At 38.8% G+C, this 27,425-nt stretch overlaps 1 protein-coding gene across 1 annotated transcript; it reads left to right on the top strand.

Annotated features, from left to right (window-relative positions):
- sppl3 (signal peptide peptidase 3) lies at positions 1 to 26,709 on the top strand. The gene is made up of 10 exons (XM_039677174.2): positions 1 to 452; positions 14,285 to 14,362; positions 15,205 to 15,296; positions 17,439 to 17,558; positions 17,683 to 17,761; positions 18,139 to 18,251; positions 18,392 to 18,498; positions 19,648 to 20,002; positions 20,426 to 20,535; positions 24,510 to 26,709. The coding sequence occupies exons 1-10, from the start codon at positions 430 to 432 to the stop codon at positions 24,579 to 24,581; spliced, it is 1,149 nt and encodes a 382-aa protein (XP_039533108.1). The 5' UTR covers positions 1 to 429; the 3' UTR covers positions 24,582 to 26,709.
- Positions 26,710 to 27,425: the final 716 nt, after the last annotated feature.

Below are 27,425 nucleotides of genomic sequence, written 5' to 3'. Positions count from 1 at the left end.
CGCACTTCTCCGGTACAGTCGCGCGCTCGCCATAGAAAACAAAGCTATCCGTGCGCTTCCATTACAGCTATTGGGGCAAACCCAGCACACGGCTCCCTCTCTCTCTCTCTATGCATGCACACCCAAGATGGGTTTGCAGCTCATCTGAGGGCCTTTGAAAGCGGGGCCTGTTGTGAGGACAGACAGCCAACTGAAGTCAGCGAAACGTTTCAGGTTTTTTTCCCCCTGGACTGCTTTTGTTGCTTAGCCTCGGCTAACAGCACGGCCACAATCATTGCCATTTCTGCTGCGAGCTGCCGAAGGAAACACATCGCCATGTTGTTAGCGAAGGGGGCTCAGTGAAGAAGGCGAAAACCGTAAGCGTGTGGAGGAGATAATCTCGTCTTTCGAGCCGAACCTCAGTCCTCAGCCGCTGCCTGACTGACTGACATGGCGGAGCAGAGCTACTCCTGGTGAGTGCCAGCAAATATAAACCATTCAGACACAAAACACCGACATTTCACTCGCTTTAACACACACATATAACCACTGTCAGCGCCTGAAAGGTGTGATTTTACCTCAGTCTTTGCCGTTTATACGGCTGCATTACGGTCCGGTGAAGGTTCGAGGCGTATTTTGGGTCTATGTAACGTAGCGATTAACTTAGCTCTCTTAACGTTATACGGGTTTAGTGTTTTAATCTCAACCGCCGTTTGACCAGCATTCATTAAATTTATTTTATCTCACAAATTATTTACAATCGTTATGCTAATAAAAATACGTATTTCCCGTCGTGTGTATTTGTGTTTATATGTATACGGCTGATTCAGTAAAGGCACAAAGGGAAATGCAGTGCGCTAACGTGCTAACACGGCCAATTCAACGTGAAACATCATTAAATCAATATAATTGAATTGATTGTATCATTATTTTATCGTTTCTCGTCTATATCAGTGGCCTGTAGTCGTAGATTGGGTCTTGGTGGCGGTGCTTTAGCTCATTAGCTGCTTTAATCCTGTCTTTAAGGAAGAGAGCTGTGTATGTAACGTTAAGAAATAGGCTGTGTTTTAAAAATCCAGTGAGCTGACTTTGTAGACAACCGGTTCGGGCGTCATAAACGCACGTGAAACGTTCCAAATGTGATGCGGATATGATGCCCTAAAATGCCCTCTAGGTAGGCAGCATACTAGGGTTTGAAACAAGGCCGAGATGTGTAAACAAGATATTCAACTCATTGTGAACTCAGATGTTTTCATTTTAACTCTTTTCACGCATGACGTAGCTTCTCTTGGTTCATATGAATGACAGCATGTGCCTCATTCTTTGACTCTTTCAGGACAGGAATTGATATAGCTGGAGATAGATTGCAAATTTGGTGGTCCATATGATATGTTTTGCTTTCGGCCTATATTGCGATTTTGAACGTTTTTTTGTTTGTTTTTTTGCAAGAAAAATAATTCGCACCTTTATATGCATAATGTGTGTGTAATTATGCATATTCAGAACATGAAATCATTAATATATAAAAAAAAGTGGTTTGTGTGTGTGTGTGTATATATATATATATATATATATATATATATATATATATATGATTAGATTAAAATAAATGCCTATTATATACAATATTTTGTTTATGGCTGTAAGTGGATTGGTGAAATGTGGCATGTTCATAAATAGTGTTGTTCAGACTCAGAGGTTTATGACTTATTTGTATTTATAAGACAGATAGTGGAGTCTGTACATTAGTAGTTTAACGTTATACTGATACTGAAGATGATTTCTGTTATTTTCGTCAGATAAATTTCACTCGTATAGTTATCATAGACCTGGTTGATTAAAGGGACTTTCCAAGAAGTTTGACTGGCGTGTAGGTGTTCATAACCGTCTGCTTCTCTAATGCCTTGGCCGGGTGGCATTCAGTGACTTTTGTTTGCTTTAAACAGTCGTGGTATTGTTCGGTTGGAGTTGTCAGACAGCAAAACGCTATGATTTGCCTATAATTGTTTATTTAACAGCTCTTTAATGAAGTAGTTTGAGTGAATGCACACTTGATGTTATCAGTGGTCTGTCACACTGACTTATACATGCTATAGATAATATACACGACACAATACAATATTTGTTTTCATACCACAAAACTACAATTCTCAGTATTAGACGATTAGTTTGCATGTGAACAAGCAGGCCCTACACTAATCCATTTAAAATAGTAACTAAGCAAATCTTTTGTCTTTACGCTATGTACTTCATTCAGATGAAATGGGTATACTAATATTCAAAATGCATTACAGCTTAGCATGTAGAAGTGCACTTGGTTGATCTTTAAAATATGTTAGTTCTTTTAATCCTGTTTTTCTACTTAACCAATCTGCCAAGTATTGGTCTATAATCCGTAGTTCAACAAATGTCTTCAAATATCTAATTCATTCATAACTAATGCTCCAGCAACAAATACTGTGACACCAGGGCATTAGGCCATTAACTAAAGTTGACCGTTTTTGCCTGTAAATGACATTTCAACTTGTCTGCTTAGTTTGATATACAGACATCTATGGTGTTAAGATGTGTTGAGTTCTATGGTGTTAAGATGTGGAAGGAAATTGCAATGCAGTTGTAAATCTATATATATATATATATATATATATATATAATAAGTAGGCTAGTTTTTTTTTTTTTTTTATTCATGCACTTTTGTATAGTTGTTGGAACTTGCTAAACGTTAATCAGTGATGGAAAACAACCTCTTTTTTTGCCCCCAGCCACAGTTTGGGTTTAAGAAATTATATAATGTTTCATTAAGCATGTTACTGACCACAGTGGCTGGCAGATGAGTAAATTTACCCACAACAGCACTACTCTTGTACTGAAGTTGAAGTGAAGTTGTCATTAAAGGATAAGCCATAATGACATGCCCCCAACATTTCGTGTAATGCCTTTATCATTAGCTTATAATTAGGGGTGTAATGATACACATATTCGTATTGAACCGTTCGGTACGCATTTTTGAACCGAACGGCTCGTTGGACCATTTTTCCTGCTGACCAAAATTTCGTTATTTCAAATCAAATGTAGGAGCATCGCGCGTGGCAATCGCGCTCATAATGTAAGAGATGCTGGCGTGACCACAAATCCAACATCAAATGGCAATTGTAATGTAAGCGGAACGAAACTGAGCTCCTCGTCATTGTGTGGTTCTGTGGGTGACGGACCGTTTATCAGTTTGGACCAATGCACCGCAAGCCGATCTGAATCAAGCAGCACTGTTATTACACAAATCCAGTAAAGAAAACGTTTGAATTCGCCACTGAAGTAATAACATCGCTGCGAGATCTAGTGAGAAACATTCACATTTCTCCGTTATTAACGGATCAAACAGCGCTGACAGCGGAAACCAGGAAGAAACATTGTGCCATGAATGAACTAGGCTATCCAGTGTCCACAGATCAGCATCATTCACCATGGATTTACTGTATAACACTATTAACTGTTACCATGGTCATAGAAGTTTGGCAGGTAGGCTATAATGCTTTCAAGTAACATCACGTCGGTTTTATTTTGACATTATGAATACAATTACTGCCCTCGAAGTCGAATGTTAATCTGAAGTAAAATAAACCTTTGTTTATAACTACTACAATATTATATTTCATTTTGTCCAAGGAGCTGTTTTGTTTTATATGCTCCTCAGAAAATTCAAGTATAGCTCCATCATTGCTCAAAGTTAAAAAATAGTTTTAGTTTAGTTAGTTTTAATAAAAATATAATTAAAAAAATTAAATCAAGGAAATTTCTCTGCCATCTTTTTTGCTGTCGGCCTATTGGAAACAGACCGAACCGAACCGTGACACAAGTGTATCGTATCGAACCGAACCGTGAACCGTTACATCCCTACTTATAATGTGATAAAATGGGTCTTTTTAAAAGTATTGATCGTTGGGGCTGGATATTGACATAAATTTCACATTTCGATTCAATGTAGATTAATTTTTGTATATATATTGTACATGTCTTCTTAAACCAGGGCTGTCTAGTTCTGCTCGTGTAGGGCCACTGTCCTGCAGAGTTCAGCTCCAACCCCAGTTAAACACACCTGAACCAGCTAATCAAGCTCTTACTAGGCATACTGACTTCGAGGCAGATGAGTTGAGGCAAGTTGGAGCTAAACTGAGTGACCGAGTTTTGTCACCCCTGCCTAATGTCACTTTCCACTGCATAGTGTGCAGGGCTCCAGACTAACTGTTTTTACTAGACACGCTTTAGCCCAAACTGAACATTTTTAGGAGCACAGGCAGAAGATTTAGGGGCACACCTTAAAACAACCTGCAACACGGGTATTCACATTTCCCCTTTTTTAACTAATAATGACAAATGCCTTCGTAATAAATAGGTGAATTACTATGTGCAGTTTTATTTTAAGTTCACTGGGGCTCCGGACTAACGTTTAAGGGCAGCAGCACCAGAGCCACTGAGTTCTACAGAATTTGGTATTTGGTAGCATTGTGTGGGCCTGACAAAAAAGCCCAGAGCTTAAATGGATAGTTCACTTTGTAATGAATTTTTGAAATGTTTTAGCTTACATTAAGGGCATCCAATTTGTAGGTGTCTTTGTTTCCACAGTATTTTCAATTTTGATATTTTAAGGTTAAACTGTCTGTCAGTCATATAATGTAGGTCTATGGTCACCACCTCAAAGAGTATGCATAGATGCATAGTCCAGATTAAACATGATTTAATGACTCGTAAACATAAGTACACATTGATGGCCTAAGTCACGAAACGAACAGTATTTATATCGTTTTTACCTCTTGTAACCACAGCCACGTCCAAGTGATCTGAGAGCGCGGGCGCTTCGATCTGCGCGAGCGCCGGAAGTGATCTCTCGCACGTGTATGTCACTCATTATTTACAGAGAGATTTTGGAAGTGTTGCCTCTCACGGTGAAGATCTAAACATATTTAGATATACATGAAATCACAATGGAAGACAATTTCGATATTTCAACAGACAACATTGAATTTTTTTCACAACCATATTTAGATCCTTTCCGACGCTTGCGCAGACCGAAACGCCTGTGCCCTCAGATCACTTGGACGTGGCTGTGGTTACAAGAGGTAAAAACTATGAATACTACTCATTTTCTCACACAAACCACTCATTTCATGTCTTAACTAGTGACTATTAGGTTGTGACTATTCTCTCTGACCAATCAGTGATCTGCAGTGTTTACGCATCACGTTTTAGAATCATTTCGAGTTGCTTAGAACCTGAGCTGTACCATGCATTGGAAAACTATACAGTGAAGCTTGTCCGTTGGTATGTTACAATAATATTAAAGGTTAAAATTAACAACTGGTCTGTATACAAAGATTTAAATTGCATGCTTTTTGGGGTGTTTGTCTGAAGTTTAAATTCATTGGTTACCTGTAAGCCAATCATATAACGTTTGGTTATGATGTGTGTTATTTTCCAGTTTAGCCATCAAACTCCCACTGTAAACACATGTATGATGCGAAAACGAAACCATCGAGCGAAATACCGGAGTGAACATGGCTGACCGAGTTTTACTGCCTCCACCCTGAGTGCAAACAAAGGGGACACAATCACAACTATCACCTTCCCGACTTTTGGCCTGCCCAGTTTCTCGCTGACGATCGGTAATAGTTGATAAATTATACTTCTCCTAAAACCTGTCGGGAGTAGGGCCACAACATCACCTCCATTCAAAATGTTTAACGAACACTCTTCTTAATTCAGTTTGCAAATGCCGGAAATATTCTCCGAATTGCATCCCGTGTCTCTATATCCGCGGTCATTTTGGATTTACCTTATCTAAAATACAATCTTAAACTCAGTGCTAAGACTGCATCACAGCTCTCAGCCCGCCCTCTGTTCGTTGATTGGCCGGCTGTTTTCAGGCCGGAGGAAAACTGAGAGACATGTCGATGTCTCTGACTGAGCACAGAAGCGAACTGAAATAGTGGAAGTACGAAGTCTGACGCAGTCAGATTACAAAACACTGCATATATTAGTAAAATACTCCTCTCTAGAATTCAAGCTAACTATTGAGCTATAATCATTAATGACCTTTCGGAGGTAAATAAACGTGGCCCTACTGATCTTTTGAAAGTCAGCCTTAGTTTTCTGCAAGTTTGAAGAATCTAGAATACAGTTTCAGCAGTCCATGTTATGTCTGTTATTTCATTGACAGAAACAAGCCGGCGGTCGGCCTGCGGGCAATGATGGTCCAGTGTTGAGCGTCGGCCGGCTTAGTTTTTTTGGTGTGTTTTGCATCGTTGGCTCTTGTTGGACGCTGTTTGTTTTTTGGGGGCCGATTCAGCATATTGAGAACTCTGATTGGCTGTTCAGCTTAGTGGATAAGTCTGTGCACAAGAATTAAAATGATGAAAGCGAGCAAAGAAATCAAGACGGTACAGACCAAAGGCCGTTAAAATTACTTGAGCATTTGAATGCAATGACTGGAATAAAGATAAGTGTTCAAAATGGTAAGCAAGCACTGCTAGTTGCCGTTTCCCTTTTTGAATAACAAACATAGGCTATTGAACCCTAGGGCTGGGTATCGATTCACATTTCAATTTCGATTCGATTTCGATTCACAAGCTCTCAGTTCGATTCGATTTCGATTCTCGATTCAATTTTCGATTTCGTTTTCCTGATTTGATTCTCGATTCGACTATAATGAAGATGTAATACAAATCCTATATTTATAAAAAAGAACAGTGGACATAAGTTTACTAGTGGTTAATTAATACAAGGAAATTAAGAGCCATAAACCTGTATATAAAACTCTTTTTATTTTAGGTACACTAAATGCATACAAAGAATAAACAGGATTTTGATGCAATATGCAAAAAAAAGTCAGAACAGTCGCACAGCTTGATCAAACAGGATCAGGTTATTTTATGTTTAAGATAGATATAGATAAATAAATATATAAATATTTAGACATTTTTTACATTGATCTTACCTAAATGGTAATGTAATTTTTTGTTTTAAGAGTTTATGTATGGAAGCTTGATTTCAATCTTTGAATTAAATTGAAAAAAGTAGCACAAATAAATACAATAGAATAAAGACACAAATTAAGAGACATTTTGGGGTAGGTTTTTGGGTATGTCAGAAATACGACAGAAACTGAATAAAGTAATCCAATGTAAAATAACACTGGATAGTCTTTTTAGTCCAGACTGAATTAAATACAAAGGCTATTAATTCTGATTGCTTACAATTAATACTATAATCTGTTGTTATGACAACAGAATTAATGACTGACACAAATGGCTGCGTTCACTTTAAGAACTAGTGTGCGAATCCATTACTGTTTCATTAACTTTCTGTCACACGCTTTTAATGCTAATTTAAGACATTACCGACTGTCTTTACGAGGTTACTCACCAAGACCAGAGTTTTGACATAATGTCGCGTGTTTTAACTGTTAAAGTGATATAATCCAGGGATAAAACTTTTGTTTCTGGCGAGCTGTTTGCGAGGCAGATTTAGGCTGTAATGTTACTGTGCACGCAGTGAAAGACATCTCTGAGAGTGCGCGAGCACGGGATGGTTAACATTGCTTGTAAAACTCAAAAAGACGTGAAAATGATAAACGTTAGTTACGATCATAGGTTACGATGCAATGCTGGCCCGATTGTTAAGTGAATATTCCGTCATGTCCCGACTAAACGCGTGTGTGTATCGACAGCTGCAGCGCTTGGCGCTTGCCTAGTGCAGAGAGACGAGAAGATGCAGCACCGCGTCCGCGAGCCCTTTATATGGAAAAAATCGATTCCGGCCGTTGAGAATCGATTTTGAATCGAACACATTTTAAAAAACGATTAATCGAAAAATCGATTTTTTTGCCCAGCCCTATTGAACCCTGCTGATATACACAGACATTTACATTCACGCAGGTGTACAGTATCGGGACAGTATCATTCATATCTGTCTACTTTGGCTGAATTTGAACTCCAGTATTAATATCTTTTGTTTTGGCAGTGGGTGTTTAACCAATATCCAAAAATCATTTCCGTGGCAATAATAGCAAATAATGAAATAGCTGAAAAAAATCAGGCAACATTACCAATGGTATATGTTGAGAAGCTTTTGATGATGAATTTAACCTTTAGTTAAATGCCTTTAGGCATGTTCTGATCAGAAAGCCTTAAAAGTTTGTGCAGGCAATATTTGAAATCGCTAATATTTTCAGGGTCTGGCTCCTTTCTGGTTTGAAACACCCTACTTTACACCATCTAATTCAGTCCTAATGGATAAAATCATGCAGTTTTTATTTTTTAAACACTTCTTTTGGTCAAAAATACATATAGAATATAAAAGGTTTGTAAACGCATGTTGACTTCAAGTGAAAAGGAAGCACTTGGAATCTATTTGTTTTGGCCTACGATAGACAGAATGTGTTTAGTATAAAGATCATAGTATAAAGATACATATATGGTTAAAGTTTTTTTTTTTTTCAAATGTTTATATGCCAAACGGACACAAGTCATATAGTGACTAACTAGTGGCAATCTGGTTGTGAAAGATGTGGACTGACAGCTGATTGGTTTAAGCCTCAAGCAAAGCACTTAACCCTAGATTAGTCCAGTGTGACTGGAGTTGTTACTGTATTGTAAATCACACAAAAAGCCTCTAAAAAGTGACAAGTAAAGAATGAGGTGCCTATGTGTCCTTCAACGCATTATAATGTTAATAGTTTAAGATATTTCTGATTACCTCTTGAACTCCCAGAAAAACCCTGTCATTTTACTAATCCAGAGCTGTCCATTTCTAATAATGGTATATTGTTGTTTTATTGAATTGTTCACGGGGATGTCAGATTTTATGTAGCCTATTTACTACAGCAAACAGCCGTGTTATAAATGGTCATATTGCAGTATATCGGGCCCAGGACATTTTCCTATTGAAAATACTAAGTACTATATCATTGAATCACATTTAAGAGCAAGCAAAATCAATCCAAAAACCAATGTGCTGTGCCAAGTACGGGAGATTGTGTAGTATACCAGAGCAGTTTTTACCACCACACCCTTATGGCTTATTCTATTATTGGTCCTACATTTGGCTGACAGTTTTGTCCGCATGAATGACACAGATTTCATGAATTCGCTAAAAGTGCGCAAGGGAAATTTTGTCTTGAAGTGTGTGCTGGGCTTTAGTGCTGTTTGTCCCCAACTAAGACATGATATGGTATTCAAATTTGTGTAAATCTTAAGGTATCGGCGATCATGTGTCACTGTGAAAGATAAATGAGGTAGTGATATCTAGAGAGGGAAATGCCTGTTCTTGAAAGCTGTGGCATAGTGCCACTTCTGCCAATCTACTGGCAATAGGCTCTTAATTTATTCAGACCTACGTGTGCTAAGTGAGCAATCTGACTCGGAGAAGAATGAATTGGACCGTAATGTGGAATATGCAGCAAATAGCTTTTAAAAGAAATGGAACTTAAATAGGGCTACACGATGTCATATTGTGATTATTGAGGTCAATAATGCGATTGCAACATAATAAACAGAAGGTTTCGTGAGTCAACTTGCTTATTTCTCAAGGAAAATGCACGTACATAGATTAATGATAATGCTGAAATGTGTATTTCTCAACTCTTTCTCTTTCTCAACTGTTTTCAAATTAAAATAATATTTTTTACTAAATTAAATAATGACATTTTTGCATTACTGCAAAGTTGTTATTGTCTCAATAGGACAATAGCATAATAAATAGAACAATAAAAAAAGAACATTTGTATCCTCATGAAAATAAGATATTTTGAACGTTCTGTCCACAAGCAGGGGCATTTGAGCAGGATGTGTATTGTGTGATTGTCGACTTTATAACCATTTAATAACTAAACAGAATTTTAACAGAGTTAAGTTAGTTTGGTTTTTACTAGGCTATAATAACAATGTAACAACGTTATTTTAATGATACAAGTAAGAAATATAATAAATATTTAATATAGTACACATATTTAGCAAAATACTAAGTTGCAAAACTTCATTGTATCTTGTAACACACCTATTGTTCATTCGTGTTTATTTACTATTAAGTAGTAAAGAGTAAAAGATGTTTGGTTCACGACCATGATCTTTCACGTCACATTCACAAGCGCCAAAAACGCTATTGTTTACATTTCGTAGTAAAATAGAGCTGGTTACTTTTGATATAAAACAAATCATCAGCTCTCAGATTCTGTCAGTCTTGTCTGTCGGTGTTAGTGACTACGTTTACAAGTTGTCAATATTCGGGTTAAGGTCACTATTCGGGTTTCTGAAACATTCGGAATAACCTGTTTACAGAGAGAGTTACTCCTGTATACTTGGAATTTGTAATTAGCGGTTAGCATCTGGACGTACGAACAACCTTAAAGGCTTGTTCACACTACATGATTTTAAAACGTCGGGCTGAACTGTGCGGTTCATACTACATGACTTGCTCTCTGTGAAATCAGAAGTCTTCAAGTTGTTTAGCTGTTCGCAACACTACGTGAATGATCCACAACAGGAGGTAACGCATTACACGAGTTGACAACGCACTACATAGAGATACAACCACGGTCGGATGATAAGAGCAAATCATTTGTGACTAATGAGAGCTGTTTCAGTACTATGGTACGGTCTAAATCCTGAAAATAATCAAATAAATAACGAGTTGACGACAACTCTATCACCCAACGATTCTATCTTGTCTACAAACTAGAGCCCAACCGATAAAGGATTTTGAAGGCCGATACAAATATTTTGGGGTTTTAAAATCCGATGTTCTGATATATCGGCCGATATTTTTTTTTTTTCATTATTAAATATTGTTGGATTTCACACACGTGTAAAAGAAAAGCTAACTTGATACTTTTTCTCTGTCTAAATGTTCACTCCTCGCAAGTATAATTTACATTTTACAATGCAGGGACTGTAACTAGAGATATGCTAGTTATAAATACAGTAATAATTGCTTTATTTGGGCAGAAAAAGTTCATTGTGGTTTCCAAGCTCATTAATGTTAACGTTAGCGGTCTTCCACTGATGATAGTGGCATTAGCTTGCTTTGTGGTTAGCTAGTCTATGATGAGCCATAATTTAGCAATAGATAACATCATACTGCAAATTGTAAAACATACATTTTCAATATAACAGGCCAAGGAGAGATGATTAAAGCGTGTTTCGTCCGTTTTTATTTTATTTTTTAAATATTAATTTATTGGCCATTATAACTGCCGATACCGATATTATGGAAAATGCCTAATATCGGCTGATATATCGGTCTGGCTCTACTACAAACCACGTTTTGTCACGAAAAAACCCACAATAAAACGAACCAGAAATGATGCGAAAGAGCACTTGGGCCAATACCCAGCGAAGAAGAGAAGAACACAACACGCGAATATGGACTTCAGACAGAAACTAGTGCTTCAAACTGTTTGCGCAATGATTTGCTCTGAGAAGAAAATGCAAAAAAAGAAAAAAATAAGATTTACCCGGTGACCTCAACCCCAGCCTTGCTATGATTGGCTGTAGTTCATGACATCATTGAGGTTGAGTCGCACAACGGCTCTGGATGCTAGATACTTTTCTGGGCTCGGCGAGGTGTCTGCGAGCGTCTTCGCTGCGTTGTTGGCTCTTTCATACTAACAGATTGGCGAGCGTTCATTGCCCGCGAATCCCCCGCGATTTGCACGCGATAACACCCTGACCTGTCGGCGAGCTCAACTGCAAATCGTGCTTGAATCGGGCTTAAAGTCCTGTAGTGTAGAGCTCAACATCTCGCATGTACGCGCACACTAGATTACAGGATATTTTAACTTGCGAATTAATTTGCGGTGGTAAAACTAGTTGATCACGAGTGGTAGGCTCAACTGGTAGATCTATAAACAAACTCATCTTTCAGGAATTTGACCGAAGGGATTGACACTTCAGCGTGAGAAATCGGGGGTATGACGTGAGAATTGGCTCAATTGCGTGAGTCTCACACTGAATGCGCGAAAGTTAGCAGCCCTGCCAGGTATACTTTGCAGTAGACACATTGCATCTTTATTTATAAATCTATAATGATCCCAAACTTTAGACATTCTCTGCCTATGAGGTCACATGAAGTCAAATGTATCATGCGCTATGGTGTGCTTCTTGAACAACGGCTTGTGTGAAACAATCAGATCCCTGCGTGCGCGTATAGTGCGCGTCATAGGAATTTAAAGAGGCTTCGAGGCAGATTTTTTGGCTCAAGGAATTTTTGTAATCGAGGAACTCGAGGAATCGTTTCAGCCCTACTAGTAATACTTTACGTCAACAGACCAGCAACATTCACCATGGATTTAATATAGCAACACTAACTGTAACCAGTTTGGCTGGAATGGTGAAATTCTTTCAAGTGCTTCAGACATCTTTTTCGAGCACTTCAAAACTCAAATATTATATAAATAAATATATATTTTTATTTTATATTTACAGGGACTGTCTATTGCAACAATCAGCTGTTAGATTAAGTGAACAGTGCGGCATTGACAGTGTCCTGAAATCTCAATTGAAATGTCTGTCTGGAATACTGAAAGTGTGTCACTGACAGGAGAAGTTGCACATATTACTTTTTTTGTGCGCCTTTGTATGACACTAGTGCAAGAATGAAGCCTGTGAGGATTCAGACCATTCATGTAAATCACTGCATGCGTAATCTACCAGGACGTACATCTGCATTCTGCACACACCTCCTTTCAGCCACTCTCTGACCTATGAGATCACACTTTAAATGTTCATTCATTTAAATGAATAAATAAATGATCGCCGTAATAAGAATAAATAAACCAGTGTTTTTCAGGCACTTCTACCAGACATGCTACTGGACCAGTCTTTCACAAAGTTTTTCTTAAATGTATGTCTTTTATAGAAGTATTATGACTTTCAATTAACTTTTCAGGTCATCAGAGAAACTTCAGTGGGCTATAATTGATTTTGGTCTGTTACTGCGATGCAACAATTAATTTCATCTCCCCTACTATTTTGTGCACAAAACACAATACAAATCTTAAAATCATTAATAGAAGTACATGTACTCTACAAAAGGAGAAAACGGAAATAACCAGAAGGATACACTCATGTTTGAACTTTGACAACAATACACTTCCATAGACTTTAGCTTGTCTGTTCGTATCTCTTCTCAAGAGTATCACACCACACACACAGGAGTAATATGCAATAAAACTGTTGCCTAAGAAAATGTGAGTAGTGCTAAGTAGAGTTGCTAGGGTGTTTCTGGGTGGTTGGTAGGTGGTGGCTTACTAGCCTAAATCAAAAGGGCCCACCTTTAAGTCTGTATAATGTTCTGGTGTTTTCTTCCATACATGTCCATGCTTGCCTTAGGTAGAACCACTAATTATTTAAATAGTTTATTAAACCTCAGGAATCTAAGATAATAAAGTCAGTTTGCATGGCTAAATAACCATGTTTAAGCCTTACATATGTGGTTTTCTTTCCCAGTGGGCACTTGTGATTCTGAAACATTATTGAAGTCAGAGCTCAGTTGAACTGTTTTGGGGGCCTGACGGCCCTCACAGAGCCTGCACACATTCTTCACGCCTGCCTTTTGAACCAAGGCAAAGTGTCAACCCGTCACACCCACATCCTCAAACACCCCTCGTCCCCTTCACCTCGCTTTTTGTCTTTTTTGTCTATTCTGTGTTTCCGGATCATTACGTATAGAGTCGAGGTTAGGCCTGTGTGTGACTACTAATGTGTTTTTCTTCAAACCATTTATTGTCCATAGTAAAGAGTTTCATTTGAGGAAAAGGTCAGCGCCCCGTCCTACTTTTTCTCGCTCTTGTTTTCCTTATTCATACATACAACATTAACGCACACAATCAAGTCTGCTGGTTTTGCCGCACATTATTTATCCAGCAAACTGTCACTTGCTCGCTGTAATCATATTTTAAGAGTCTGCTTGGCACACAGTGTAAAGCCTGACCTCTTTCTCTAATAGCTTGTTATTTACAAAAGGTAAGCGCAGGTCTCAAGACGCTCGGCAGAGCTCTGGGAGGATGGGAATGCCGTAACACGAGATCTTTCTCATGCACAGCTCTGTAACAACTCGACCAGTCTGAGCTTTGATTCACATTTCACCCACACACTTGGGTCAATAGCTGATGCTGTGAATAGTGCGCACATTCAAGGTCAGGGTTTGAACCAGGAAGGGTTGTACAAGGTAGCTGTCTTTGTGTATGATGTATCTGGTACCCATCCTTTTGTTGCTATTGTGGAAAAAAAAGTAACTTCCTTTCTCCTCTCCTCAGGGCGTACTCCCTTGTGGATTCAAGCCAGGTGTCAACCTTCCTCATCTCCATCCTCCTCATCGTGTATGGCAGCTTCAGGTGAGCTCTCACCACTTCTGCTGCAAAACTCAGGGCTCAGCTATTAGGACTGAACCAGTGCTGCGTTGACACAAAATATTATATTTGTTGATCATATGCATGATTTGCATGTACAAACGTAGTCATTTGGGTTTCTGACGATTTGAGCATTGTTGAATTAAAGTTGATTTTAAAACGTTTTAAAAAGTTTAAAAAACGTATTAGTTATTTAGCTGGCTGACGCATTAGTTTATGTTAAAATAGCGAGAATGACTTTTTTTAAAATTAAATTCTAAAAATAACCCAATTTTTTTGAGGACGCCCGCAACATTTATGTTTTGTCCCACCACTCCCGCCTGCAAAAAGACTTTTTTTTCTGTACCTCCAAATACATTCAAGTTAGCCTGCATGTTGCCACCATACACATCAGCAGCATAAATGCTCCTGATAAATTGTTATTAAAGCATTAACACACAAACCACTGTTATAACATAAAAACAAGCAGGCTAACTTACAGTCATGCATGACTGCGTGCAAAGTGCACTCCCATAATAATTCCTAAAAAGCTGACATCAGGTCATCGCGTTCGCACACATCTCTGTAATTTTCAATGAATGTTTCATAATATCTACACTTTGTTTGTTATAATTTGAGGATTTGCAAGCATACAGAATTCATTTTAAATCAAACATTTTTAAATATATACATATTGAGCACTTTAATTTACAAGTTAAATATGCCGTCTGTGACTTCTCCAAAATGTCCATCATATGCCATAAAGCTCCGGCACCCTGGTTTTGTCCGGGTTCACCCAGGTGCCGGAAAAGTTGTGGATTGTGGATAAACTGTGTCTGTCCACACAGGTCATTAAACATGGACTGTGAGAACCAGGAGAAGGACAAGGATGGAAACCCCACCAACCCTGGCTCCTTCAACAATGCCAACACTAACAACAGTGAGTCCTGAACTAGTTACTAGTCATGAGCCAAGAAAGTGCTGTGGAAATTCTCAATACGAATACAGCATAGTAATCTGCCTCCTTCACCTCAGATAATTCAAGCAGCTTGCAGTTGTTAATAAAATAAAATCATATACTACAGGATCTCAAGGTAATTCCCTTCCCGAATACTTAGAATACAATATTTTCCTGAAGTATAAGAAGCTGCTATCACTACCTCATGAGCACACAGGTCTTTAGCATCTCTACTCTCTCCAGGGCTCCAGGCTAACTGTTTTTACTAGGAGCGCTTTAGCTCCTAACTGAAAATTTTAGGAAAATGTCGGGGCACACCTTAAATCAGCATGCATTGCAATTGTTCATATCTGTAATACTGACAAATGATTTGATAATAAATAGACTTAACGTACAAAAATGACAATATGCAGTTTTATTTTAGGTTCACAGGGGCTCCAGACTAACGTTTGAGGGCAGCAGCATCAGCCACTGTTACAGAAAGTATTTAGTAGCAATGCGGGGCTGACAATAAAGCACTGAGCTTACTTACTTTAATTGTCATCATTCATAATGTCTTAATATTAATTCAAAAGCAAAACGAGTGAAAAACGAAAAAGCATTTACAAAACACAACGTTACGTTTTATTCAATAAGGAAGAAGTTTTATTCACTACCAGGAGATCACTGGTTTCTCTGGACAGAAAGATACTTTTATGATGTACTTTTATATCTTACAGTTGAGTATAAATATCAAGTCGTCTCTGTAATTTGTTATACTGTTCTGGTGACTGGTTTCTAATAGGGCTGCCCCCATTAGTTGAATTACCATTAATCAAATAGAGGCTTGTTTCGACCAACATTTTATCAGTTAATTGTAGAAAAAATAAAATCTGCAGAAAGTCTCGTAATCACACAGGCTGTGACTGATATATTGTTAATGTCAGGAAGACAAAACATTCCCCTATCATTCATCAACCTCAAATATGCCTTGAAACACGTTAGTAGTAGCAACTTTACAAGTCCGCTAGCACTAATGGTAACCTCTTCCAATTCAGTTGAATTTTCTTTGTTTGCTGCATGGTTAAAAAAATAATACTATATAGCCTATGTTTGTTAACTCACAGGTTGTGTCGACATACGCAACCACACATGCCTATTGACATATTTTGCTGAGCAAGCAAAATGATGTGAGCGACAAGAAGTAGGTTACTGTGTTGGGACCATTTCGACAGAAAGGGCGACAAAGTTACTTATGCTATGCAGTATTAAAATACAGCAGTAGTGCAAGTACAATGCAATATCACTTGCGAAGCAAACATCCACAAGCAATTGAAAGGCGCTTCCCGAAGCTGGCCACTCTAGCGAGACGTTATCTCTGTATTCCCGGGACATCTGTGCCATCAGAGAGGGTGTTTTCTGCCGCGGGTCTAACTGACAACAGGCTGCACTCCAGACTAACCCCACATCATGTACCAGTAGACATAAAAAAAATAAAAATTAGACGCATTGTGGATTGAGGTAGACCTGCTATTTTTACTTGATGAAAAAGCTTAGTTTGACGAAAAAAAATTGCCGTTTTTTTCAAAGCTTTAAACGGATTCAATATTTTCTTTTTGTCATCTTAATTTAAGTTAAAAAAAATTGTAGGCCTATTTGATGTTTTTATTTATACTATTTTGTTCTGTTTTTCTTTGTTGTAACTGTCAGAGATGCTGTAACTGTGTGAAAATTTGATGTGAATCCATGATCTGTTGTTGGTCTGTTCTGTATGCTGCTGTTTGCATGTAATATATATATATATATATATATATATATATATATTAACTCATCAGTTAGCGGTTAATACTTGGAAAATGAGCGGCAGTTGTCTGTCAGTAAAATTGACCAGAATGAGCATCCCTATCTTTGACCTGACCATCCTTAGTCTGCACTTTTCCGCACGTTCCATGTTAAAATACACTTTTGACTAGTCTATCACAAAAGGGATTAAAAACGGCTATAATTACTTCTGCTTTATTAATCACACTAGAAGTGGAAGGTGGAGTGTATTGTGGGATACAGTATAGCATGCAGTTGCAGTAGTATGTTAAAATGCTTTTCTGAACAGAACCTGAATCCTCATATGAATGTGTGTTTGCACAGGTATTCAGACCATAGACTCCACACAGGCACTGTTCCTGCCCATCGGAGCCTCAGTGTCTCTGCTCGTCATGTTTTTCTTCTTCGACTCTGTTCAAGTGGTGTTCACCATATGCACTGCAGGTATGTTGCCACATGCAAACACACCGGTGACCTTCCACCGCTCCTTTCTAACACACTGACCTAGTTTACATGCTGCGCTGGAGTAATATTTACGTAATTGTTTCTGTTTGTTTTTCCTCAACAGTTTTAGCCACCATCGCTTTTGCATTCCTCCTGCTGCCGATGTGCCAGTATCTGACCAGACCTTGCTCCCCACAGAACAAGTAAGAAATGTTTACTCTCTCATCAGAGTGGTTTGCCTTTAAATGCAGTTACCTCAGTTCAGAGCCTACGTGTGACTTGCAACGTAGAAGCTTTGCGTAGTTTTATTTAAAAAATATTTTTCAAATCATACAAAATAGGCTTTTTGAAACCGATAATGCTCGTGTTTGATCCTAGGAATTCGTTGTGCACCTTCACTCAATCTCACAATGTAATCTAGAATCTTCTCCTTTTTTTCTTTGGGTGGTGGAACAATCCTCTTGTGTATTAATGGACAACAGTGTTCGAAATCAGATGCTGGGGTGTGAAAGAGAGCCTCATGTCCCAGCCAGGTGATGTGTGGTCGGTAGTGTATTCAGCATGTCTCTTTTCTCTGCAGGATCTCGTTCGGCTGCTGTGGCCGATTCACATTGGCGGAGCTGCTGTCTTTTTCTCTCTCTGTCTTGCTGGTTCTCATCTGGGTGCTGACAGGCCACTGGCTGCTCATGGACGGTGCGTCAGCATGCTGTTACTCTGTCTGTCTGTGTGTGTAGGAATATAATGTAAACGTGTCCTCTGGTTTACCTTTTACCACTTTTTCTGTATGGAGTTGTGTTATTTTGCTCTCAATATTGTGTTGTTGTTTCCTGCAGCACTTGCCATGGGTCTCTGTGTGGCCATGATCGCATTCGTGCGGCTGCCTAGTCTCAAGGTGTCATGCCTGCTGCTGTCAGGCCTCCTCATCTATGATGTATTCTGGGTAAGCAATTAATGCAGCAAGTCATACTGGTTCCGAGGGATGGGCGCAAGTCTTTAAATTGTGCCATAAGTAATTTACTGTCACAGTATGTGCAATTGAGCATGTTAAGTTTGTAACGTTCAGCCAAATCGGTAGGGTGGAGTGTTACAAGTTTATATAAACTTATTGATCTAAAGGCTTTTGCTTAATGTTTTTTTAAAGTTGCTTTCACCAGCATTTTTGATCATTTTCACAAATATTTTATAGGCCCCAGAATATTTGTTTGAAGAGTCTCTGCTTTTACAAACAAAATGTATGGTAAAATATGTTGTTGGTTTTTTTTTTTTAAGATTGACTTTTATTTAATTTTTAGAAAATCCAGTAAATGAAATAGTTCACTAGTTACTGTTTGTTTATTTATTTATTTATTTATTAGGAATTCGAATTCAAACCAAGCAATATAATTATTCATAAAAAATAAGCCTAGCATTAGTGCAAAATCTCTGTATTGTTGAACTTAATTTTAAAACAAAAAAATACTGAAATTATTATAAAATAAATAGTCTTGACTTTGACTTCATCATATTCTCTATTGCTTTTTATATTAGTGACAAGTGGTGGTTATTGGCAGCTGTAAAAATGATGTGCTTTTAGTAAAGTTCTTCCTTGTCACTCTTACATGCAAAAACTTTAAAGTAATCATATCCATAAGACTGGCACGTCTATCATCACATGGTGTGAACTTGCCACTCCACCCTGCTGGTGTTATAATACTTTTAATTACAGCTTACGCGATTGTTACAAAACATTCAAGAAATCCTGTAATGGATTACTTATTTGCTTGTGAGTTGCCATTTAACAGATGCTTTATTACAAAGTCAAATGCACCTGGGGTTAAGTGCCATTTGGGTGCAAAGCTGAAATCCTTTGGCTGCCAATTTCCAGAATTGAAACCACTAGACTAGATCACACCACCCCCCATTAGTTCATCAAAATGCCCTGAAACGTGTTCCCCATCCCACCCCGGTGCTGACCGTCAAACCTTTTTGTCAGTATGGAAAATCCCTCCAAACACGCTTACACAAGCCTGCCACCCCTCTCTCTCAGCGTCTTCAAACAGCAGGGCAAGCTGGCCTGTCCCTCTGACTCATCTCCCTCTCTCTCCTCTAGGTCTTTTTTTCCGCCTATATCTTCAACAGCAATGTGATGGTGAAGGTGGCCACGCAACCTGCAGACAACCCCCTCGACGTGCTCTCGCGCAAACTGCATCTGGGCCCTGGCATGGGACGGGATGTCCCGCGCCTCTCCCTGCCCGGGAAGCTGGTGTTCCCAAGCTCCACCGGGAGCCACTTCTCCATGCTAGGCATCGGTGATATCGTAATGCCGGGTCTGCTGCTCTGTTTCGTGCTTCGATACGACAACTATAAGAAGCAGGCTTCTGGAGAAGTGCCCGGGACTGCCAACGTGTCCGGCCGCATGCAACGGGTCTCCTACTTCCACTGCACCCTCATTGGTTACTTTGTTGGTGGGTGTCACAATGCTATCATCCAAACACACCCTCCTATTTAGATTGTGATTAATAACAGATCATTTATCAATAAAAGTCTGTCCATCAGTCAATCTGTCGTTCTGTCTGTCTTATGAGTATCATCTGTTTATCTCTGTCTGTGTGCTGATAAGTAGTCTGTGCGACTCATTATTAGAGTCATTTGTTTGTCAATTGGTCAACCTATGCTGTTTGTGTTGTATGATTCTGATTAACTCTTAAGATTAATTTGTTTGGGAGTCAGTTGGACTACTCTGGTTGTGCTGTTCGTTTCTGATTCACTGTAAAGCTGGCTTATTCTTTCCACAAACAGACTACACTGGTTGCGCTGCATGTAATTGTTTCGACTGTGTCACTGTGGATTCAACACGCGTATGATGGTTCTCTCTCTTCCACTCTCAGGTCTGTTGACGGCGACGGTGGCTTCTCGCATTCACCGCGCGGCCCAGCCTGCCCTCCTGTACCTGGTGCCCTTCACCCTGCTGCCTCTGCTCACCATGGCCTACTTGAAGGTACGTCAGTTTGCACCGACACCTGAAAGTTCAGTGCCTAATTTCTAATAACGTCCAAACGGGGTCAAGTTCATTTTGTGGAATCGCCATTTACTCACTTTCTTAGAAACCATGCAGAAGTCTACATGGTGTCATTGTGCGGTTATTTGAGCAGGGTGTGTGCCGTATCCGTAGCACTGCGCTGCATTATTTATGCGATAGCACATGTACGTCTGTGCGGGTACTCATCATTCCTTCTATTGAGGCATCAATTGTAGGGTGTTTTCATTGTGGCAGATGTTTTGTTCTGCATGTGTTGCAACATAATCTGATCAGTTATGTGTAGTGCCGTCGCCATAGCAACAGCCTCACTTTTTCTTGGAAACGAACAATTGTGGGAACATTTTTGCACACAGTAGTTGAAATGCTTTTACAGTAGCTACAAGCTACTTGGTTCATAACACAGTCCAAACGTTCATTAAATGCTAAACCCAAACCGTTCATGGTAAATCATATCGTTCATGGCACATTATTTTAGTCCATTGTACATGTGCTTAAAATACTATGCTTTTTTTGTGTCCAAAAAAAAAAAAACACTTACAAAACTATACGTCATTAAAAGTATATAAGACTCACGTTTCAGTATTTGACCACTATTGTATTCCGAGAAACTTATAGTGACAGTTATGTCTTCATTTGTGTCAGGAGTTATGTAATTAAAAAAATTAGTCGATACCTTTTATTGAATTATGAGCATCATCCGCGACCAGTTATTTCTATGCATTCAACATATATGAGTGACTGCTTAGGGAAATAAAGCACACAACGGCGGTAGATGACTTATTAAATTATCTATACTGATAGTACGATCGTGTGATCTATACAGCCTACCCTGGACAGCTGCTGACAAAAAGTGAACAGCAAATGCCCTCGTTTTACAGCAAACACTCTCGTTCTCGCTTGTCAAACTGCCGCAAAGACCATCTATTTTGCCCCACTCTCGCTTCTTCAACTCTCTGATAATCTTTATTTTCATGTAACTCTTGAGTATGCCTATCGTTTTCCGCGTTATTCTCTTGATTTAAGCCTACTGTGCGCTTGGGTTCAAACTGAAAAGGCTGAACGGCAGACGTGTTCATCTCGCTACTGTCAACTTGGCTAGCAACAACCTTTACACGTCACTACCCAGAATGCATTGAGACGTAAATATCTATGGTGGCCTACGAGTGAATGGATTTTCGACTTTTTTTTAATAAAATCAAAAACATTTGGAGTTTTTGTATCACCTTTTTATAGCTGACACCCACATTAATCTAATAAGGCCAACATGCCTCACTAGTCGGGGTACCTTTTAAGGGTTAAAACAAGTTGGGTATGCCAAAAAAACAGAAGTAGGCAGAGCAAATTAGCATTAGAACAAATTTGATTCGAAACCCATCTTCAAAAAAAGGAAGCTATGTTTTTCCGTGTGTGGTACAAGTGATGTTTTTAATATGACTGTGTGTGGGGCTGTGTGTGTGACCTTCATGGATTGAAAAGGTACGTGATCATTGATGTAAGAAGAACCACACAGGTTTGTGCTGTTTCCGTCAGCGCTTCTGCACAATTGAGCGTATTATTGAAACCTTTCTTACTCTTAAAAGCGATATTGATTGCTGTGCCAACACAGTAGAGAAGGTGAGGCAACGTAAGCGTCACGTGTGCTTTTTGACAAAGACATTTTTTTTTTGTGTGTTTTAGAAAGTGAATGGGCGTTGACAACAAGACGATGTAATTATTCTTTGTGTAAATCGATTTGCACAGGTTTGTGCTATTTTTAATTGACATGTTTATAGAAGAACAACATTGATGGGAGCATAAATACTTGAATGCACAAGCTTCTTGTAACTCTGAATATAATGTATTGTGTGTGTGTGTGTGTGTGTGTGTGTGTGTGTGCACTCCAGATAATGGTGGTTAATGGGTAAAATGCAGAAATGAAGGAATCTGTTGTTTTTTTTGTGAAAGGATGTTTTTATCACATGCGTTACATTCACAGAGTCCATTTATTTAATGTACTTTATTCATCTAATAACTTTTCATCCCAGATATAGCAGATGAGAAATTATATTTTTAAATGCTACTTTTTATGTACAATATATTTTATATATTTAATAAGGAACTACTTCTGATTGAACTTTATTATATTTATATTGAATTTTATTGTACTTTTTACTTGAACAATATACATTTACTTGTAAATTTTTTTCATTGCATAAATCTTATTTTTTTTTGTCCATTAAAATAATTATTGACCAATTAAACAAAATAAATAATTTAATTAGCTATTATTATAGAACTACAAAAATAACAATAATATATGAACCTATTTATTTTTTTGAATAGGTTGACAAAAATGTGGAAAAATTGACTTAATATACAGTAGACTACATTTTTTTGCTTATAAATTTAAATTGCATTAAAGTAAAAGTAAGTTAATTAATACTAATAATCATTTTTAAATATTTATTACTGCTGGTTATTATATCATTACCATTATTTTGTTTATTCTTTAAAAAAAAAAGCAAATTGACCATTGAGAGAGAGAAGCTTGTATTAATAGAGAAGCTTGTATTAATGTTGTCTTTGTCATATGACATCACTTTAAGTAGGGCTGTCATTAATCATATTTGGTTCAAATAAAGTATATAAAGCAGAAATCAGTTTTGTAGAACAACACTTAAAATTAATCAGAAAATGCATAATACAAACAATCATGTCCATAACGTGTTGTAACAAATGCCTGCAGAGGGTGCCAGCGGCCTGGTGTAACGCTTTATAGCAAATCAAATCCATTAATTCAAATTCTTGAACAAGAATATGTGGACATCAATACATCAAAACATTTATTTTGAAATTGTGATGAACCGTTTGCATATTTAGAAAGATATTGATGTATTCTTCTGTGTTGGATAAAAGATTTTCCTTGCATATCTAATTAAGTGGCACATATTGCGTTCCCAGATATAAGCAACCCAAACTCACAGCATATGTGTAGAGGGAGTTTGAGATGCACTTTACATATGTAAATATCAGTTCATGTTGAATAGCATTTGCTGTGAACACGCATGTAAAAAAAACAGTATATATTTAACCAACAGGGTATATTTATTCAATCAAATCACAGCCTTTGTATATCCACAATAGCACTAGTGCTGCGCTCGCTGGGTTCTACCATTTGCTCTACCATAAGTAAATCCACTTCACCTGCCAATTACTCTTCAAAAGCAATGCCAGAGAAATATACAGAGCTACACCAAACACTGAGGTTCAAAGACGGCGTTCTAAAGACTGGTTTCTACATTATTGGTTACAATCAATGTTTAACATGTTAGTTTAGAACAATTATAGATCATAACGGAGTCGACCGAAGTATAAACAATTTTATTGACTCAGAAACGCTGTACTTTAGCTCTCGCCATTCCGTAAACGCACGACCAATATTTATTATTGTGCTATCGTTCGCTCGGTCAACAGCTTTTTTCCTCTCCCCCACCTCCTCCGCCGAGTACCGTCTCATTTTTCTTTTCACTGGAGCTTGTGAAGCATTATCCATCATCACGTGTTTTTAGCTAGTATTGAGCTTGAGGGGGGCGTGTGTGTTTCGAATAGCTGTAAAGCAGTACATGTTTCTCGCTCTTTCTCGCTTCTCACAAGACTTCCTATTTCCAATTCACCGGGACGGTAGTCCTCATGTTGCAAGGCGCGCCCAGCGTTTTCTACGCGTTTTAGGCGCCATATGTGAATCCAGCCTTAAAATTGTTTTAATACATCGTGCAGCCTTAGAAAACGGTCTAACAATCCGGCTCATTGATTCTCACCTGTGGAATGCGTCACTTCCAGGATTTTGCCAGTTACTCGACACGGGTAAACTGCAATCGAGTACTAGAATTAAACCGAGGAATCGTGACAGCCCTAGCGTTGTGTTAATTGTTCGGTTGTCTGTCGCTCCTCAGGGGGACCTGCGCCGCATGTGGTCCGAGCCCTTCCACACCAAGGCCAGCAGCACACGCTTCCTGGAGGTATGATGCTGCCCTGACCAGCACAGAGAGAGAGAGAGAGGTCGGAAGAGAGGAACTGCACTCGTCTTCTCGTCATCCCTCATTCCTGTTGTCATCCTCCAGCCAGCGGATGAACAGACGTACGCGGACTTCACTGCCAGATGGATTCATGCGCTCCACACGTCTCTATCCTACTACAGTTTCTGTCTCTTTTTTTTTCTCTTTAACTCTTTTGTTTCTCGGCTCCATTCCATGTTTGTCACGCCATCTCTCTCTTCTCTCTCTCTCTCTCTTTTTTTTTCTTTCTATCCCATCATCCCTTTCCTGTTCTACTGAACTCAGCCACACTTTACCGGATCAGTCTTTGTCTGGACGTGACCGGAGCCCCTTTGAGCTCCAAGTGTGTTTCCATTTGTACCGTTTGGCACCATTATGGATTTACAGACTGAGATTTCTTTAATATTTACTTCTCTAAGCGAACTGTGGATGAGGAACATAGGTTCTGCCACAGCTTGGGATGACGATGACCCTGTAAGGGACCAGCACACATTAGAGGACAGCGTTGTTTTCCCCCCTTCCTTCCTTTATTCTCTCTTCCTCTTTCCCTTTCTGATAATACCCCACCCGCATCCACCTTCCCGTCTCCCTCTCTAACCACCCCTTCCCTCGCAGAAACATGTATTTTATTTAGAAAGATTTTATTCTTGGCATATACAGAAATGATGCATTATAAATTGTGGAGGCGTACAGCTCTATGTATATATGTGTACACATGTATTAGGGGTTATCATGTCGAGGTGTGCGTGAGATCGCGTGCGTGTGCGAACAAGGGCAAGGGCTTTTAGATCATAAACGGAACGCGCTGATGGGAAATATTTTTTGTTTCCTTTCTTTTCCCCCTATAAATGAGTCTGAGAGCTCAGCCTAGGTCACTTTTTTTTGTGTGATGTACACATCCTCTTTGATGAAACATCGCACATGGACCACTTGTGCAAGTCGGCCATTGATGAGAAGGGAGTGCTTGTGTTTATGTATGAATGTATGCCATTACCTCCATGGGCTTTGGATGGACCACTGAAGATGAACTCTATCACGCTCCTGGAGGGAATCTTTAAGGATTGTACTAAGCTCCGTTATTTAAGTCCGAGTTTTTTTTTTGGTTTTTTTTTCTCCACTAGAATTTCAATCATTAATTTTTGTTTTGTTTGAAGTCATTTCTTCAACACAATTGGCTCCGTAATGATGAAACTGGAATTGAGGAGTGAGTTCTGTGGGATTGATTGATTGTGTGTGTGTGTGTGTGTGTGTGTGTAATGTTGTAGAAAATAATGCATTTTGCTGGCTCAGTCTCTTGAGGTTTGATTTTTTTTTTTTTTACCTGTTGTTACCTGTTTTTTAATCTGTTAGTCGTCTGGCCTTGCATGTCAGTTGTACAGCGTGTCGTTCTTCAAAGCTGCGTTTTCAGGGCAAGCGCGTTAGTGCGACACTCTGAAACTGAGACGCAGACACGGGGTCGTGGACAAACAGTCGCACAAGATAATGCATAAAACGGAGAAGGGGCAACAAGTCCGGACCGCTCTGACCCCCGCTGCCGGCGTGGACCCTGCGCAAACTTTGGCAGTGTGTTGCCTGAATATTCAATATGAACATTTTGCCTGGTATTGGGAGACAGTTAACCTGAGCATTATGGACGTTGTTTTACCCACAAGCCTCCTCACTGTCCCTCTGCCACCCTTATAGACATTACAAGAAAAAAGAGAACAATATAAATGACGATCATGGTGATTGCATTTAGACAATAAATGCAAATGTAAAAAAAATTTTAACTAAGATTTGCTTTTGTTTTGTTTCTTTTGGTTTATCACATTGTTTGTATTTTTCTCAACTTTCCCATTTAATGCTGTGGTTATTCATTTTTGTACTTAAATCTTTTTTTTTTTTTTTTTTTCTCCATCGTCCTCCCTGCCTGTGAAGGGCGCTAAGCTCTGTTTGTCTGACATTAACAGCCAAATGGATTCTGTATAAAAATTTGAATAAATAAATTAAAAGGTGTAGTGAAATGTGGATCCAAATGAGCTGTACTGAAAGCATTTCAGCTCTCATAACCTTCTCCTCAATCAGGATTCTGCTGTAAATAAACATGACTCTAACTGTATGTGCAAGTGGTCTCCTTTCCAAGTGCAGCAATGAGATATTTCAAGTATTATTAGTGACTTCTTATTATGGTGTTATCATTTTATTGACACAATTTCAAATATTGATGTTGTAAATCTTGCAATGTTCTAAAAAATAGAACGATTCCTTAAATTATCTTGGGTTTTTTCTGGCCAACAAAAAAATGGCCCAAATTGCATAGACGTGCACTGAAAGATGTGAGCCATACCTACAAAATGTCATGGCTGAGCTGAGCTCCATAATCACCAATAGGTTGTTTGCAGACATGTGAATCTTATGGTGAAATACTGATGGAGGCCAGGAAGTGAAACGCAGAATGGATGAGATGGAGGAAAGTCTGTGCTGTGCTGGTTTAGAAAGGTATAAAGGTGTAATAATCATATGGTTTTATCATTTGCTGTATGACGTGAGGAGGTGGAACTTCTCTGAAATATATTTATACACCTGAAGTGCAGGAGAGAGACACTCTAGAATCAGATGAACAAGGACCTCTGAGGTCAGAAGGCCATCTAGTTGAGTGGGCTTAAAGGGTCAGTAAGTGATAAATCAAAGCTAGCAGTTAAGGGCCTTTGTCTGTGCAAAATACTAGGAAGCTCTGCAAGGAAAAGGACCTTGAAGAGCTTTATAAAGATTGCCCGTTTCTTCCTGTCTGGGTCTTGCTCACTTCATAGGGTAACTGCTGTGTGGGTGACGGCC

This window comes from Pimephales promelas, chromosome 23 (genome assembly GCF_988280905.1).
Source record: "Pimephales promelas chromosome 23, fPimPro1.hap1.1, whole genome shotgun sequence".
Classification (NCBI taxonomy): domain Eukaryota; kingdom Metazoa; phylum Chordata; class Actinopteri; order Cypriniformes; family Leuciscidae; genus Pimephales; species Pimephales promelas.
The sequence above is the reverse complement of the archived record's forward strand: the minus strand, read 5'-3'. Positions and strand labels throughout refer to the sequence as shown.